We start from the raw sequence: 17,103 nt of genomic DNA, 5'->3' as shown, positions 1-17,103 counted from the left end.
ATACCCAAATCAATGTCAGCCTACCGCCACTGCCTAATCCATGGGATTCCAGCAACATCTTTGGACTGCAAACGATCATCTCCCAAGTCAAATTGGCCAAAGTACATTATCTACAAACATGCACGCATCAATTGTAATCATTACTTCACCAATTATTATGCTGCAATATAGTTTATGACGATGACATAAGTCGTACAACTCACCACAAGAAGCGTCACAGATCCAAACACCTCGCGCACTGCTAAGGCTTGTGCTGTCCTTATCCCGAACATGAGTTTATCAAATACAAATTTGCTCCAATCGTACTCTGCCAATTCCCCTGCCCGGGCAACAAACGACGCAAACTCTCTATAGAAACTGTCACTTTCCCCAGGGCACAGCAGGTTGTACATCAAAAGTAGAAAGAATTTAACCCTAAATTATGTGCCGCAACTTTGAAGATTCTGAAGGCTTCGATGCACTTCGCTGTACACAATACATCCTTCTATAACTGGGATGTGGAGCTCATCTTCAACTGCCGCACTAATGCCTGTGCTACGTAAATCATTGGATACGTCCCTGTTGCCTTGCGGGACTCCAAAACATGCCGCAAAATCTGATGCGGTGACTGGCACAAAGTGGCCGTGGACACTCAAACAACCACTTTCGGTGTTGAAACTGTTAATAATCCATGACAACATTTGTGGATCCAGCGTAAAAGGCATAAGTTCAAGAATGCCAGTGAAACCACAACCACATACAACTTGTCTTTGGTCCGTTGTCAGCCAATTAATCATTTTCTTCACATTCATCAAATTCGTTGGACTAGTCAATGTACATCCCTGCAAGAATCCATGGCTAACGAAGTTAGTACATGCAAAGTGGCGACGCATGGTAGCTTTCAAAACATATGCACAAGCTGCAAACACTGGGCGCTATATACCTACTTAACTCACATGCAGTGCCCACCCTGCACTACCTTCGACCTGTGAGGAACGACAATTGCGATTGTTAGATATTCCTCCTATCGGACTACACCTCAATAAGTAGACAAGATCCGTTGACACACCAACGCCACCTTCGATAGTCCCTGCGCAATTTTCCCCCTTTGTGCACGGTAATGGAGTTGTGGATGAACTGGAGTAAAGGGACAGGAGCACCTTCCAGTCCATACTCCCATCTTGGTCGTCCCTGTGTTTTACGGTTGCACGGGCGAACAAGATCCATAAGATGCAAGCCGCAATTGGAAAAATATGCTCTAATGAACACAACGCCTCCAGATGCACAAACATTTCATCCCCTACACAGGAACCCCCCAAAACAAGAACCCTACCAAAAAATTTATCAAGTGGGTTTATGGGTTGCCTTGCTCACTTAGTGATGTGGCCTCAAACCAGTTTTGCTGCTTTAAGTGTTGGTTTCGAACCCATATATTATATATACATATATATATATATAGGTGTGTGTGGCTATATATATACATATATATATCCTAATTTTGTCGTCGGGTGTGCACAATTCAAAATGTTGTTCTTCACTACCTATCTGGACCAATAAAAAAATAACAATGTATTGGTGGCCCACGACTGGGCCTGTGCTACCAACAAACAAAAAAGTAGTTGCCGCTTACTTTCGACCATTTTCAACTTTACCATGTCCGCTTCTCACCAGACAAAAAATTACGTACCTAAGAAGGCATAGTTAAATAGTTCTACCTACACAATTAATGCATGTCTTTATTGTGCTTAAGCCGGACAACTGTGGTGGCTGTAAATTTCCCTCATTTATGGTGTTCACCATTGATTATTTTAGCAGCATTTACTACAACTATTTACACTGATTATGGTAAGCATATGCACATGGGTGAAAACTGAAAATATACAAGCAAGTATTCTAAAAGTTGAAATACTTACATGCTTACTGAGGCTTCCAAGATAGCAATGAACGGTGCACAACCAGACGACCTCTGCAACCACAATTCCGCTATTGTGTGTTCGGTTTCAGGGATGAAGTCAAGCACGGTGTAAATGGACTGCACAATCCTTACGTCTATGCTTCTTTTTCAACAAACTGGTCCCCTACCACGTGTTTTTGGCAAGGACGGTGTGGGACCGTGCCATCTATCATCGCTTTTCCCGTCATTTGCATAGCTTCATTTCATTTTCCCACCATTTACTGCCAAGGTTTCGCTCGTATTTCTACTCCGGGTCTTTCATTTGTACCAATTATTTTGTGACCTCACTTCTCGCCGATGGCGTCTGAAGTAAGCTTTAACTTTGGCATGGCATTATTGAACTCCGGCTTGCACCATGGACCCGAATACCGGATGACACAATGTAACTACATTTATTTTATATTTAGTTTTAGATTACATATGTATGTCATTCTTTTTAGTGGTTGAATCTTATATTCGTGAACTATCTGCACATGAAAATAACATTTCATACTATACTAATTTTGTTATACCAAATCTGGTATTCTTATTATTGTATTAATTGTTACGCTACTTCTCTCATTTTGTTAGGTCTACATTAATACAAGTTTAATTCTTATTATGTCTAGTGTACCAGAAAATACATATTACCCTATTGACGTTGATACGTCCAAAAGGTAATCAAATGGATGCTAAAATTTTAGAATGAACAAGTTGCTTTGTATAACGGTTGTAAAGGTTCCTTTTGACTTTATAAATTAGGTGTCTTCAGTTTGCAAAAATAATTTCCTGCATATCTTTGTAGTGGAAACGGTGTTTAAACTTGCTATAGGTTACTTTCCTGTTTTCCATTCTATCCTAAAGGGTAATTTGGCATTCAACACAATTTTATTCTTATTTTATCCAACTAATAAATTAGCTCATGAAAAAATAGGAACATGGATAATTTATGGAGGAAAGTCATAAATAACTGGTGTTTTATTGAAAAACGGTTTTATCTTTATTTTATTCCGATAAATAAATTTGTTTATGGGAAAATGGGTACTCTTTTCTTATAATGGAGGAAAGCCATAAAGAGTTAGTGTTTTATTGAAAAACGGGCTTATTTTCTTTTTATCTGATAAATAAATTTGTTTATGGGAAAATGGGTGTTAAAGAGGTGGTATTTGATAGGAAAATGATACTTTAGGATACCAATGCATAACAGTTAAAACACAATCATAGATTTGATCATGCAGAAATAATGAAGATCCGATTCCGTTTGGATTACATATTTTTCGGTGTATTTTTCAAAAACAGCACTGCAGTCCTTAGAACGTGAACTATAAGTACTCTACGTATCTGCTATTCCTTTCCCTTTTAGACCATTCTTTTTGACTTATGTGCTTTCTGCTAAAAGATTTTCATTACATTTTTTTAAATGCAAAAATAAAATAGTTACTTATGTATAAATCGAAGAAATACTATTTTAATTATTGCCACTTTGCTCATACATTGGACGACTGGTAAGACAACCGTGAAGACCTGCTCTTTCTTTGAATGATAACTTTTCCCATAAATGGCCTGCTCTTTATAGCTTTCTTTTATTATATGTCAAAGTAACTGCTTTTAACGACCATTTTACATCTATTTATTTAGTACTTTAAACAATGATATTCAGATGTTTCTTTCCCTTTTACACAATCTATTTTGACTTCTGGATTTTTGTGCTCTGGAAAATTATTTTCCCTTCCCTTTTTTAACTGTAAAAGAAACAATTTATTTCCCTATAAATTCCAAATATACTAATACATTCACATACGATCAAGTATGTATACAAGTATATTAACAGTACTTAGGAAGTAAGGTACTCAGTTTTAATCATTAATAAAACATTTTACTGTTATTTCAAATAACACTAAAATATGGGTTTGGTATAAGTTTTTTATGCATAGTAGATTATTTTTGCCGTAAATTAGCATGTTTTTGTCATTAATCAAATTTACTATGTTATTAGTATAAATCACTATTTTTGTATACAAAAAAATACTATTAATTCAGATATACCTACTCCCTCAAAAGTATATTTGGGATATAAAATAGTAATTTATCTCTTTAAAAAGTATATTTCATATTACTTTCAATTTACCTTTTGGAATGCAAAAGTTACTAATTTATTACGTTAACTTACTATTTTAGATGACAAACTTACCTCCTTATTTTTACCCATAATCCTATTTAAGTGGATAGGTCCAACGGGTAATCAAATGGTCGCTAAAATTTTTATAACCTATTATATCATGTCTAAAACTGTTTTTTTACCATAACGATAGCTACTCCACCATTTTCCCAGATGCTTAAGCTAAACACTTGGGTACTAAATTTATATATGTATATAAATATATAATGAAGGCTTCAATCCCTTTGTGTTCTGAGTTGCCGCGGAACTACTACGTTTACCTCTACTCCACTTTTCCTTCTTCCAAATTATTATCCCCCACACGTGTGACATTTACATTTAGTATTTGTTAAAATTTCGGTACCTTCTTTACACACATTTTTTTGTCGAAGGCATTTGCAGCATTTTTCCATTGCTAATGGGTGCATTTGCAAGCGCATAAATGCCAGTGGTTCTATAGAGCAATTACCCTTCCCTGGCCCAACCTACAACATAGGAAAACGGAAGTCGGAACGTGTGCTTTTTTGCTTGCATCCGCAGACAGTGCATCCATGTTTGCTCTTCACGCGCTCTGCCACAACTTAACGTCTCCGTTTGGACTACAGTCAACTCCAACACATGTTGCTCTCTGCAGGCCTTCCTACCATAGGCACGGTCAAAGCGTTCCTACCATAAAGGTATCCCGAATTCTAGAGCTTTGAAATCATCATTAAAGCAATAGCCAACTACTTTCGTGAGATTTCGATGGCAAAGGTTTCGAAGCACTTCACATTCTGTTTCAAAACTCCTAAGTGAAATGTTGTCAAAAAAAAAAAAAGTAACTCCCAAGTGAAATCTCCAGTTGTAAATTGAACACTTTAACAGCTACAAGCATCCCATCTTTCAGAATCAATCTATAGACCGATCCACAACTCCCTGTTTCGAGCACATGGCTTTCCCCATAACTTTCAGTTGCTTGTAAAAGGTCAAACTATGAAATCCTTTGAGCAGTCCTGATGTTAAATTCCTCTCCAGTCCTATGAACCTTACCTTTCTTTCGATACCATAAAATATCATTGTGAAGGACATAGCTAATAATGCTGCTGTAATACCCAATGTAAGGAATATAACATGAGCTATTTTCTTCGTACTTGACTTGTGATCTATTGACGTGCTGCAAGGAGGGACAAGATATCTTGGAACACCACACAGCCCCCCATTAAACATGAAGGGTTCATTAGTATTGTGTTCAACTGCCACAACTAATTTCCTTCTGCTTTCTGTAAGCGATGAGATTATCATTAAGTTAAGGTACAATATCTTGCTTTGATATTTTGGCTTTGCATCTGCTTGATAACCTATAGTACTGCATGTGTTTTCCAATTATATTTTATCATTTAACCTACTCTAGGTTGGGGGTAAGGCCCTGGGGGAAGTTATAGACATATTTCCATACTTTGTATCCAGAGTACTTCATTTAATTTCCTCTGTGCCTTACATTCACCTAACCCACCATATATATATACACATATTAATAATTATTATTTTTTCTTACATTTATATACTTTTTCTATTTAATCTTACCTACCATCCCTTATATATATTTACTTTTTCTATTTAAACTTATATTTTCAAAAATAAAACACCTAAAATATATCTTAATAAATGCCCTATGGGCACTTGTTAGATAGACCGTTTATAATTATCATTTCTATCTTTGTTTTTAAAAATTTAATTACAATTATCAGAAAAACAAATAAAGCTTTCTTTCTTAATGAAAATTTTTAATGATCACTCTATATGCAAACTTTGCAGTTATATTGATGATAAAGACGTTATAATATTTTTAAATCAATAGCGTATGCTAGGCGGAGAAGTAAAATTAACCCTTGTTCATAATAGGCTTCTCTGATACGAAATGAGCCACTTCAAACAGGTTCATTGTTCCAACCCATAATACGATTAACCCAACATGAGTTACATGAGCTCTTAATAGTTTATAGGATAAATTGATAAGTCAGGCATTTCCGACCCAAAAAGCGAAACTGGTGATTTCTTGGTCACGACTAGTTAAAGTTAAAGTTCCATTAAAGAGTGTTTCCACATGGTAAAACCTCAGGAAATATAAGGAGTGTCCTTAAAACACATGTTAGAAAAACTCAATTACAAAAGGTCAAGATAAGATAGAAAGTCAGAAAAAAGAGGTCCCACCTTTAAATTGAATGCATTAGCTTTGAGCGAAGAATTTGGAGTCGTTCAAGGTCCCACCTTTGAGCGAAGACTTGAAGGACTTTGAGTCGTTCAAGCCTCATACTCTACCAAACTAAATCACTCGTTCTAAAAACAGATGGAGGTCAATTCTTTGTTAAATCCCACCAAGAAAAGGTACCATTTTTTTTTCCAAACCAAATAGGTTCAAAAAAATAAAAACAAAACTAAAAGAAGCTAGAATCGTAATATGCAAAAAGAAAAAAAAAAGATAGAGATGTACAAATACATGCTTGAAGTTTTCTTCTAGCTCTCACAATGAGAATGCCATACATCTTATCATAGTTGTTAAACCCTGTCCTTTTTGATGGTTGAGCCGCTCGGCCTGTTAAACTGAATATTGAGCTGGGCTAAGTCCCTAATTTGACTGGGTAAGGAGCCAACTTTGCCAAAGTTAGTGCAACCCGAGAAACCCAGACGAGTTCTTAATCACCCAGTGGGTTTTTGTTTTATAGGACAAAAGTTTTGAAACTTGGATCTGCTCCTTATCGTACAATAGATGTAAACATTCGGCTAAACTTTCACTAATGACCAAATGTACCGTAAAACATATTTTTCTACATTTTTTTATTATACAATTAATTCATCTTTCAAATAAAAGTGTTATTATTTTGTAAAAATAATTCATAATTGAAGAAATACATTTTTAGACAAAATATTAACAAAAAATTAATTATATTTCCTTAAAAGCTTGTTGTTTTTATTAATAAAGTAATTTTCTTTTATCTTTGAATACATGATCTATGTTTGTAAAGTCTGATATAAGGAAATTGAGTCCTTTATTAATGTTCATATATTTATAACATATCTTTCTAAATGTAATAATTATTATTTAAAAGCACTTTATTTATAAATTATATGTTGATACGAACAAGAGGTACCACTGGAGCCATGATACCAACCCTTGTTCGTGTCATTCATTTCCATCCAGATTTGAGGACAAATCCTGCTCAAGTGGAGGGGACTGATGTGTGCACGGACCTTAGCCCAAGTAATGACCCAATCCGAGTTCCATTGGGCCCAGTCACACGTGCACGAGCCAAGCTCTTCAAAGAATCCATCCAAGCCCTTGTTCGAATTGTCCAAAACCAACATGGAGTCCATAGAGATATTGAAGGCTTGAAGGATTTTAATCGAGTTATCTACACCATGACCCAAGCCCATGAAGAGTCAAGTGGGCCTCCAAATGAGTTGGCCGAATAGGGCCTTAGGCCTTAGTAGTTATTTAGCAATTGATTAGTGTTTAAGTAAGAGCATGGGCCGGCCCATCTTGTCCCAAGACCATGGGCCGACTTTTCCCTTTCCTAGTCCCTTTAGGGTTTCAGTCACTTTAGCCTATAAATAGGCTTGCTTTGTAAGGTTTTTAGGTAGACGTTTTATCAGTAAAGTTTTGCATATTTTCGATTCTTCTTGAGAGAGAGATTCGACCCCTTTACTTGCTTTGGCAAGGGTTTTGAGCAGTCTTGCGTCCTGTCCTAGATTGTTCTACCGACCTATTCCCCTGGAGTATTCACCTTCATTGGAGTGTCGTCTACCGTCTTGAATCAAATCGTGTCGTCCGTTTGGTTCTAGATCCCGCAATTCCAAGCGTTGGACATCCTCGCTAGATCCTTGGGCAAACGTGCTACGTGTCTCGAAACGTGTTGATCGAGGAACGTATCAGTTTCAGTCACTTTAGCCTATAAATAGGCTTGCTTTGTAAGGTTTTTAGGTAGACGTTTTATCAATAAAGTTTTGCATATTTTCGATTCTTCTTGAGAGAGAGATTCGACCCCCTTTACTTGCTTTGGCAAGGGTTTTGAGCAGTCTTGCGTCCTGTCCTAGATTGTTCTACCGACCTATTCCCCTGGAGTATTCACCTTCATTGGAGTGTCGTCTACCGTCTTGAATCAAATCGTGTCGTCCGTTTGGTTCTAGATCCCGCAATTCCAAGCGTTGGACATCCTCGCTAGATCCTTGGGCAAACGTGCTACGTGTCTCGAAACGTGTTGATCGAGGAACGTATCAGTTGGGATCAGAGCTTTGGTGGAGGTATCTTCCGTTATATCCGTAGTCTTGTCCTAGTTTTCCTTATTTCTCCGCTGCCTTGTTTTTTTAAAAAAAAAAAAAAAAAAAACGTCACTGTTCATCCGAAACTGTTCATCCGACACTGTTCATCCGAACACAAAAATCTGTTGCTGTGTTATCTCCTTTGTGTTGTGTCTAGTTTGTTGATAATTTCTGTCCACAACTTGTTTCTTGCGTTTGAGTCGTTTGTTGCATCAAAAATTCTGGTTGTTGGTGTTTCAACGTTGCTCCCAAATCTGTCTCGTTAGTTGGTTGTCGCTTGGGCAGCAAGAACAATAACGTGACGGCTGCTAGGGTTTCCTTATCTTGCTAGGGTTATCCTTGCGGCTAGGGTTTTCTACTTGCGGCTAGGATGTCTACTTGCGGCTAGGGTTTCTTTGTACTCACTTGGACACTCTCTCTCCTACCTTTTTAGGAAACTTTCCCAAACTCTCTCATCCATTTTTTTTTGGAAACTTTCCTAAATTCTCTCATCCATTTTTTAGGAAACTTTCCTAAACTCTCTCATCCATTTTTTTTTGGAAACTTTCTTAAAGTCTCTCATCTATTTTTAGGAAACTTTCCTAAATTCTCTCATCCATTTTTTTGGAAACTTTCCTAAATTCTCTCATCCATTTTTAGGAAATTTTCCTAAACTCTCTCATCCATTTTTTTGGAAACTTTCCTAAATTCTCTCATCCATTTTTAGGAAACTCACCTAAAATTCTCTCATCCATTTTTAGGACCTTTCCTATATTCTCTCATCCACTTTAGGAAACTCTCCTATATTCTCTTCCTAGATTTTAGGAACACTCTCCTACACTTTCTCCTATATTTTCTCCTAGTTTTTAGGAACACTTCCCTACACTTTCTCCTACATCTCCGTGATTACTCTTGAGGAAGAAGTTGGTGACATTTATTGGACTTGAGCGGCCTTTCTCAACTACCTAACCCAACAGGTAAAGGTATTTGGTAAGTCCATTAGAGTGAGTAATTGTGAGTGATACACGAGTGTCGAGAGAAAACACGTAAGAGAGCGTGAAAAACAATATCTTCGGTTTTGTTACTAACTTTTGCAGGTTCCCTCATACATTCATGGCGAGTACAAGACGCATAAAAGTTAGCCCACCACAATGGCTTCCTGATCCTAAGGGAGTCAAAGAAGTGGCATTACGTGGTGTAGATGAGCAATTGGACATCGTCAAATCTCAGTTGCTTGGTTGGTTTTATACTCGTTGTGGTGTCAAAGATAAAATCTGTAGCTTGGCCATTGATGGGAGTTGTGAAGTCAACCTTGCAAGTGCTATCATGGTTGAGAAATTAAATCTTCCAACCATTGATCATCTTCAACCATACAAGTTGACGAGCACTCATGGTAATGTTTGGGTTACTAAGTACACACTTGTACCTATTCAAATCGGCAAATATGTGGATGAGGTGTTGTGTGATGTAGTCCCAATTCAAGTGACACATGTGTTGTTGGGCAAAGCATGGATGTCGAGGCGAGAAATTAAATATGACGGACATACTAATAAGTATTCCTTCTTATTTAATAGTCGTCGTCTTGCACTTGTATCACTTACTTATGACCAACTTTGTATTGATCTAGCATGCATGAAAAGTGAGATTGAGCGTTATAGAATGGAGAAAAAGCTAGATGAGGGAATTGTCCCTGAAGAGGTAAAACCCGAGGGAGTTGAAAGTAATGAGATGAAAGGGTCAGCTGTTGAACTAGAAAAAGAGATGGAAAAATCTAATGAGATGGGTGGTAAAAAGGAAGAAATGAGAGAAAGTGGGCTGATCTTGAGCAACTCGGTGAAGGCCTATTATTTTCCTAACGAACTTACCTTCGCTTTGTTTAGTGTTTCTACTTTTATACAGATCAAGCAAAGGCAAGTTGAGTTGATCTTGGTGTGTTCCATTCCAAAATCAATTGTAGACTTTGCAAGCCTCCATGAAGTTGGCACTCCAAGAGTTAAACCCCGTTGGTATCCATTCATGGAACAATATCAACTCAAATCAGTCCACACCAAAGGGGAGTTGATTCGAGCTCGTCTTGAAGGGAACACTCCACATTTTGGGGATCGTTGTGTACCAAGGGTTCGTTTAAAGAACAAGTACCTCAATGACCATTATGATTTTCGTCTTGCTCTTAGTCCACATGAAGCTCCAACATCACCAAATCCGCCTTGGTGCCTTGCAAGTGTGTTCGAGCCGGAGCTCGATTTCATGGGATACACTTCATACCACTTTGAGGACCCTTACCTCATGACCACAAACGATCAAGTTGAGCATACATTGAAGATGGTTTGTGAGATTCAAGGTTCGACAAGGGTTATGTTCCAACTTTGCCCATGGGCTTTGCATTGGATGCCATCTGTAGCCATCATAACAAGATTGAGTCGAAGGCATGTAACTCGTCTTGTCACCATTCGTGCTTCAATTTGTGGGCAAATTGCTTTCAAGAGGGGGGGAATGATACGAACAAGAGGAGCCACTGGAGCCATGATACCAACTCCACATCAGTCCCCTTCACTTGAGCAGGATTTGTCCTCAAATCTGGATGGAAATGAATGACACGAACAAGGGTTGGTATCATGGCTCCAGTGGCTCCTCTTGTTCGTATCATATGTATATTAAGAAAATTAATATATCTTATGTATTTATAAATAGTATTTTAGTGGCCGACTGCTTCAACTACCACACTATTGGTTAAACTAGTGACCCATCCACACGGTTCTTTGCCGGGTCGGTTTTAACACCGTGCATCATATATACATGATGAGTACCGAAAAGTTTTGCATGAATAAACAGGCCCTCAAAATTTGTGTGGTGCTTTGCTTCTCTATTTTGTTGAGTGTAGAGTATCTCACTTTCAACCTTAAATACTTAAATGAGAACCGTGCCTCTCAGGCCAACCATGAGGTGATGGCGCAAGGATGACTATCCTGCTATATCCTTCTAAATTCTAACGGGGACACTCGTAGAATAAATGGGGCATCTTTTCAGCCACCCATTAGCAATTAATGCTTAGATAAAGTGACTTAAAAACTTGAACAACAACGTTATTGAACGAATATTCGTTAGTAAGTTGACAAATTCAACGATGTACGATGTATTTTTTTCCACTCTTGATTAATGCTCCTGTTAACCACTAGTCTTTGGGCTGGTGGCTATCATCAAGCCATTAAGACTTTGGTGGGACACCATGAAACTTTGCTTCCCACCAATTGCCACTTTATGTGGTTCTTCAAAAAATTCAATCCAGATAGATGTGTAGTGCACCCGTTTGGTCCGATGGTGGTTCAGTTCTCGTCGGTCCCTTCAATAATCTAATTGGATCCCCTTCTTAGGATAGGTTATAGTAGGAGTAGGAGTAAGTGTAGAGTAAACTGTTACCGATTGTGGAAAAAAAGATTAATGCTCCTGTTTTACGAGCAGCCTGATTAGCAATTCATTACCACTGCGACTCCCGAATCTCAACTAATACATGGCTAGCATGAAAAAAATGCACTAATTTTTCCACCTTGGATTTCTGTTCCTAAGTCTTCTCTTAGCCTGTTTAGGCATCAGCACCAGGGACATTGCCACTGATCAGTCTGCCCTCCTTGCTTTAAGATCTCAGATCACTTCAGAGCCTTATCAAATGTTAGTAAACAACTGGTCTGTTTCGTCCTCAGTTTGTCAATGGATAGGAGTTACTTGTAGCTCTCGTCACCACAGGGTGATTGCCCTCAATATCTCAAACATGGGCCTTACTGGCACTATTCACCCCCAGGTGTGAAATCTCTCATTTCTTATTTCCATGGATTTGAGCAGAAACAATTTTCATGGAGAATTACCCGAAGGACTATCTCACTTGGGCAGATTGAAAGTCCTAAACTTGACCATCAACAATCTCAGTGGAAAGGTTCCCTCTTGGTTAAGTTCCTTCCAAAATCTCCAATACCTGTCGCATGCAAACAATTCATTCACAGGTGTTATCCCTCCTGCTATCTGTAACGTATCGACTTTGAAGTCATTGTCGTTGTCATTCAATTCTCTGTCTGGAAAACTTCCAATAGAGATTGGGAATCTGCAAAGCTTGAAGAAATTAAGCATTGAATATAATTATCTTTCAGGTTCAGTGCCATCCAAGATTTTCAATATCTCGTCATTGGAAATTATTTCATTTCTGAGTAATAGTCTGTCTGGTAGCCTTCCGGCTGACATGTGCTCCCCTCCTCGAAGAATCAAGTGGCTTAACCTATCGGATAATAAGTTAGGTGGTCAAATACCATCAACGTGGTTCCACTGTTCACAGCTTCAAATGCTATCCTTGTCTATCAATCAGTTTATTGGAACCATACCAAATGAAATTGGAAACTTGACAGCGCTGGAGGAGCTATATCTTGGCGTTAACAATTTTAGAGGTATGGACCGTACAATTCCCATTACTCTTTATAAAATGAACTGTATCTAAGTATCTAGAGGGGCCGAACTAAGTGATTGAAGATCCTATTGTCTACATAATATGCTACAATTCGAAGTGATTTTTTTTTTCAATTACATAATCTACCTATGGTATAAAAAATTCACTCACAAGCGGATTAGAAATGTAAACCAGCGATTAATTTAGAGGTGTTTTATTTGGGTATCAGGCCGATTATTTGAGATATAAAGGACTAATAATTTAATAGAAAAAAAGAACTAGTACGAATAATGAATCACATACTAAAATTAACGTGGTTCGTATAAGAAATCACACGAGTATATATGCAGCAAAAAATTTAAAATTTTTTATTATTTTGGTAGATCGTTGTTTGATTAATTTATGTAACACAGAGTTAGTCACACACAATTTGTTTTGTGTTTATTTGTCTTGCTAGCATAAGTTATGAGGATATATATAGACAAATAGGTTATTCAAATCCTTATGAAAATTGGAAACCAGTTTCCAATAAGAGTTAACTTCCTTATTCTAATATAACTATGGTATTGGAATACTTAAACCTACTTTCACTACAAGTTTCTCAAGTACAAGTTATAAAAACTTATCTTTAAGTCTCCACTTGAATTTGTTTTAGAGTAAATCTTATATACATTAACAGTATCGTGGTTTGATGCACGGCACATGATCAAAATTTGGATTTTAAATTGAAATTTAGATGAGTTTTCATGCATCCAATGATGATGGTATATACACTGTCACTGTATAAAAGATTAATCCTTTATTTTAATGTAGTTAAAGAAATTCTTAATGTATTTACCCATTAGATTCTCATACACGTTGACAATAAATATAAGTTATAATTCTTAATAAATAAAATTTATATAAGTTAAATACTCTTAAATTATCATTGATTCAACTAATCAATGAACTTACACTTATAGATCAAGATTGACATCTAGGAGTGCGTCATAACCAGCCAAGTGATGATAATAGTCAAGTAGATGATTTTATCATCTAATTATTATCTTTTTACCATATTTATCTCATATTAGTTTTAGATTATGTGTCTACTCCATTTAAACTAATATGATTTTCTTATACCAAAATTTAACTCTCCGTTAATTAATTTGTATGCCATCCATCCATTTTCGGCATCAGATTGTTTGGATATTTTTATGTTGTCTTAAGATTTGTAAACTATGCTCTGGCAGCAACAATACCAGAACAATTCTGTAATCTGCATAGACTGAAACAACTCTGGATAGAGGAAGCTAGCTTAACTGGATCTATACCAGCTCAACTCTTCAACATATCAACTCTACTAGTTGTTGTACTGAATGACAATATTCTTTCCGGCAATCTTCCATTAAGCAACCGCCAAAGATTACCAAACTTGGAAGTTCTGTCCGCTCGTGGCAACAAGCTGCATGGAGTAATACCGGCCTCCATCTCAAATGCCTCTAATCTATATTACTTAAATCTTGCTAGAAACAAATTTAGTGGTCCGATTGCTGACTCCCTAGGAGATCTAAGATTGCTTGAACATTTGAATCTGGGACAGAATTATTTTACTTGTGAACCTTCCATATTGGAATTGAGCTTCATCAGTTCCTTGACCAAGTGCAAATATCTTGAATTCTTAGGCATGAATGACAACTCTTTCAATGGCTCCATACCTAAATCTATTGGGAATCTATCTCATTCCATAGAGAAAATTTTTGCTTCTGAATCTGAACTCATGGGAAGCATTCCAGATTGGTTTGGATATTTGAGCAATTTATTACTTTTGAGTCTGTACGGAAATCACTTGACTGGATCAGTCCCATACACATTCAAAAGTTTGCAAAAGCTTCAAGCATTAAATCTAGAAAATAACCTACTGAGTGGTCCTCCGCCACATCATTTTTGTGACATGAGTAGCTTGTACATAGTAACAATGGGTCAAAATCAGATTTCAGGGGCCATTCCTTCGTGCCTTGGTAATGTTACTTCTTTGGGGTATCTCCTTATTGACCAAAACTTATTGAACTCTAGCATACCTGCTAACTTGTGGAACCTTAGTCATCTTCTGAAACTAGATTTGTCCTCAAATTCTTTGAGTGGTTCACTTCCTGAAGAAATGCAAAACTTGAAGGCAGCAACAAGTTTAAATTTGTCAGCAAATGACATTTCAGGAAACAGTCCAAGCTCAATTGCAGGTCTTCAGAATTTACTTAACCTTTCCTTGGCACAAAATAAAATTGAAGGATCAATTCCCAACTCAGTTGGTAACATGCTAAGCTTGCAATACTTGGACTTATCCCATAATGATCTATCCGGTGTGATCCCAAAGTTCATGGAAGCACTTTCTTATCTCAGCTACATCAACCTTTCTTTTAACAATTTGAGCGGTGAAATTCCATCTGGTGGTCCCTTCAAGAACTTCACAAGTCAATCATTCATGTCTAATGCTGCACTCTGTGGTGCTCCAAGGTTTCTTGTCCCTCTTTGTAGCCCCCTACCTCTTCACAGATCAACTAAAAAGAAAGTACTGCAAGTGATATATCTAGTGTTAGGTATAGCTGTAGCAATTATATCCCTAAGATATCGAAGGAAGAATAATGTTCCAACAGCAGTAAGTTGGAAGCCTCTGGGAAAAGCAGAAAGGTTCTCATATTATGAACTTTTACGAGCAACAAATGGCTACAATGAGAGTAATTTACCTGGCACAGGGAGTTTTGGATCAGTCTATAGAGGTACCCAAATAGATGGGACTCAGGTGGCAGTGAAAGTTTTCAAATTGCAATTAGAAGGAACACACGATAGTTTTGTTTCAGAATGTGAGGTACTACGCAATCTTCGCCATCGAAATCTCACCAAAGTGATTGGCAGTTGTACTAACCATGGCTTCAAAGCCTTGGTGTATGAGTATATGCCTAACGGGAGTCTTGAGAAATGGTTGTACTCTCACAATCATTATTTAAATTTAATAGAAAGAATGAGCATAATGATAGATGTTTCTAATGCATTGGAGTATCTCCACCATGGTTAGACGACACCAGTGGTTCACTGTGATATCAAGCCTAGTAACATCTTGCTCGATGAAGGTATGGTTGCTCATGTCAGTGACTTTGGTCTTTCAAAACTTTTGAGTCAAGAAGACAGTAATTTGCACACCAAGACCCTTGCAACTCTAGGTTATATTGCACCAGGTTAAGTTTCTATTTCCTCTCAACTATTATTTTTATTTCTTTTACGTGCTCTTCTATCAATTTCATTGATACTGCTATTTTTGTCAGAATATGGAGCAGGAGGTTTGGTATCAACAAGAAGTGATGTATATAGTTTTGGAATTGTTTTGATCGAAACTTTTTCAAGAATGAAGCCTAGTGATCAAATATTTGTTGGCGATCTAAGCCTAAAGAGTTGGATAGAAGATTCACTTCACACTAGGACAACACAGACTATAGATGCCAACCTACTCTCGCCAGAAGATGAGTATCTTTCAGAGAAGTTGGGGAGCATTTATCTGACCCTGGAATTAGCTTTGAGCTGCTGCAACGAACGTCCAAGAGATAGGACCAGCATGAATCATGTTGTAGTGTCACTTGAGAAGATCAAGCATCAATTAGTCAGTGTCTGCGGTGACCAAATGTGAAATTTTTTTTCATTATTTTGTTTTTGTGTTGATAAGATACATGATTGCTATTAAATTTGTGAATACTTTCTCTTGATATTTGCTAAATATTGCATTATTGGGTAAATTCTACTTATATTTGGTGATTAACGTTAATTGTAGAAGGATGTAGTGAAAAAGTAGTTAAAGGGACAATTTTCCAGCATGCTATGAACTAATTTGGTGGTGGCACAATTAGGACCTGCTTTAAAATCTAAAAGGCTTGAGAATTTTCTGCGCACTGAAATTTCCAAGTTCGAGTCAAATTCTGGACAGCATTTGGTTGAAGATTTGGAAGTTATCTTTATTAGTTATAGAAATTAATTAAGAAACAGAGACATTATCTTTTGTAGTTTTCTTTTTTCCTTAGGAGTTTGTTATTCGTAGCTAAAAAAGTAGGCAAAGAATAGGAGATAGTTGCGGCGGGTTTTCCCAACTGATTAGTGCTGCCAAAAGACGATTTTGGATGGCAAATGACGAGTCTTGGGCAAGAAGCAAAAAGCTTGTCCCTTTGTCTTTTTCTTTTCCTTTGTTTTTCTTCTATTGTCCAATATTCATGCAACTTTTATTAATGGAATTGCCTGGGTTATTCTCAATGTAGAGTAACTAATTTCTTCTTTTTCTAATCAAGAGATAACGAAGGATTTGATTCA

The 17,103-nt window shown here is 37.1% G+C and overlaps 1 protein-coding gene across 2 annotated transcripts; it reads left to right on the top strand.

The window, feature by feature from the left end:
• Window positions 1-11,846: 11,846 nt before the first annotated feature.
• LOC113709931 (uncharacterized) lies at window positions 11,847-16,510 on the top strand. 2 transcript variants are annotated; one of them, XR_011821300.1, is made up of 3 exons: window positions 11,847-12,775; window positions 14,007-15,986; window positions 16,074-16,510. XR_011821300.1 is itself a non-coding variant. In XM_072065500.1 (2 exons), exons 1-2 carry the CDS (start codon window positions 12,169-12,171, stop codon window positions 15,824-15,826), a joined length of 2,427 nt encoding a protein of 808 aa, XP_071921601.1. In that variant the 5' UTR covers window positions 11,847-12,168; the 3' UTR covers window positions 15,827-16,510. The 2 variants fall into 2 exon arrangements, 1 of the variants encoding a protein (XP_071921601.1); XM_072065500.1 differs by having other exon boundaries at window positions 14,007-16,510.
• The last annotated feature ends 593 nt before the right edge of the window (window positions 16,511-17,103 follow it).

The sequence above is a fragment of the Coffea arabica genome, chromosome 9e, assembly GCF_036785885.1.
Source record: "Coffea arabica cultivar ET-39 chromosome 9e, Coffea Arabica ET-39 HiFi, whole genome shotgun sequence".
NCBI lineage: Eukaryota > Viridiplantae > Streptophyta > Magnoliopsida > Gentianales > Rubiaceae > Coffea > Coffea arabica.
Note: the sequence above shows the minus strand (reverse complement) of the source record. Positions and strands in the feature narration are given on the sequence as shown.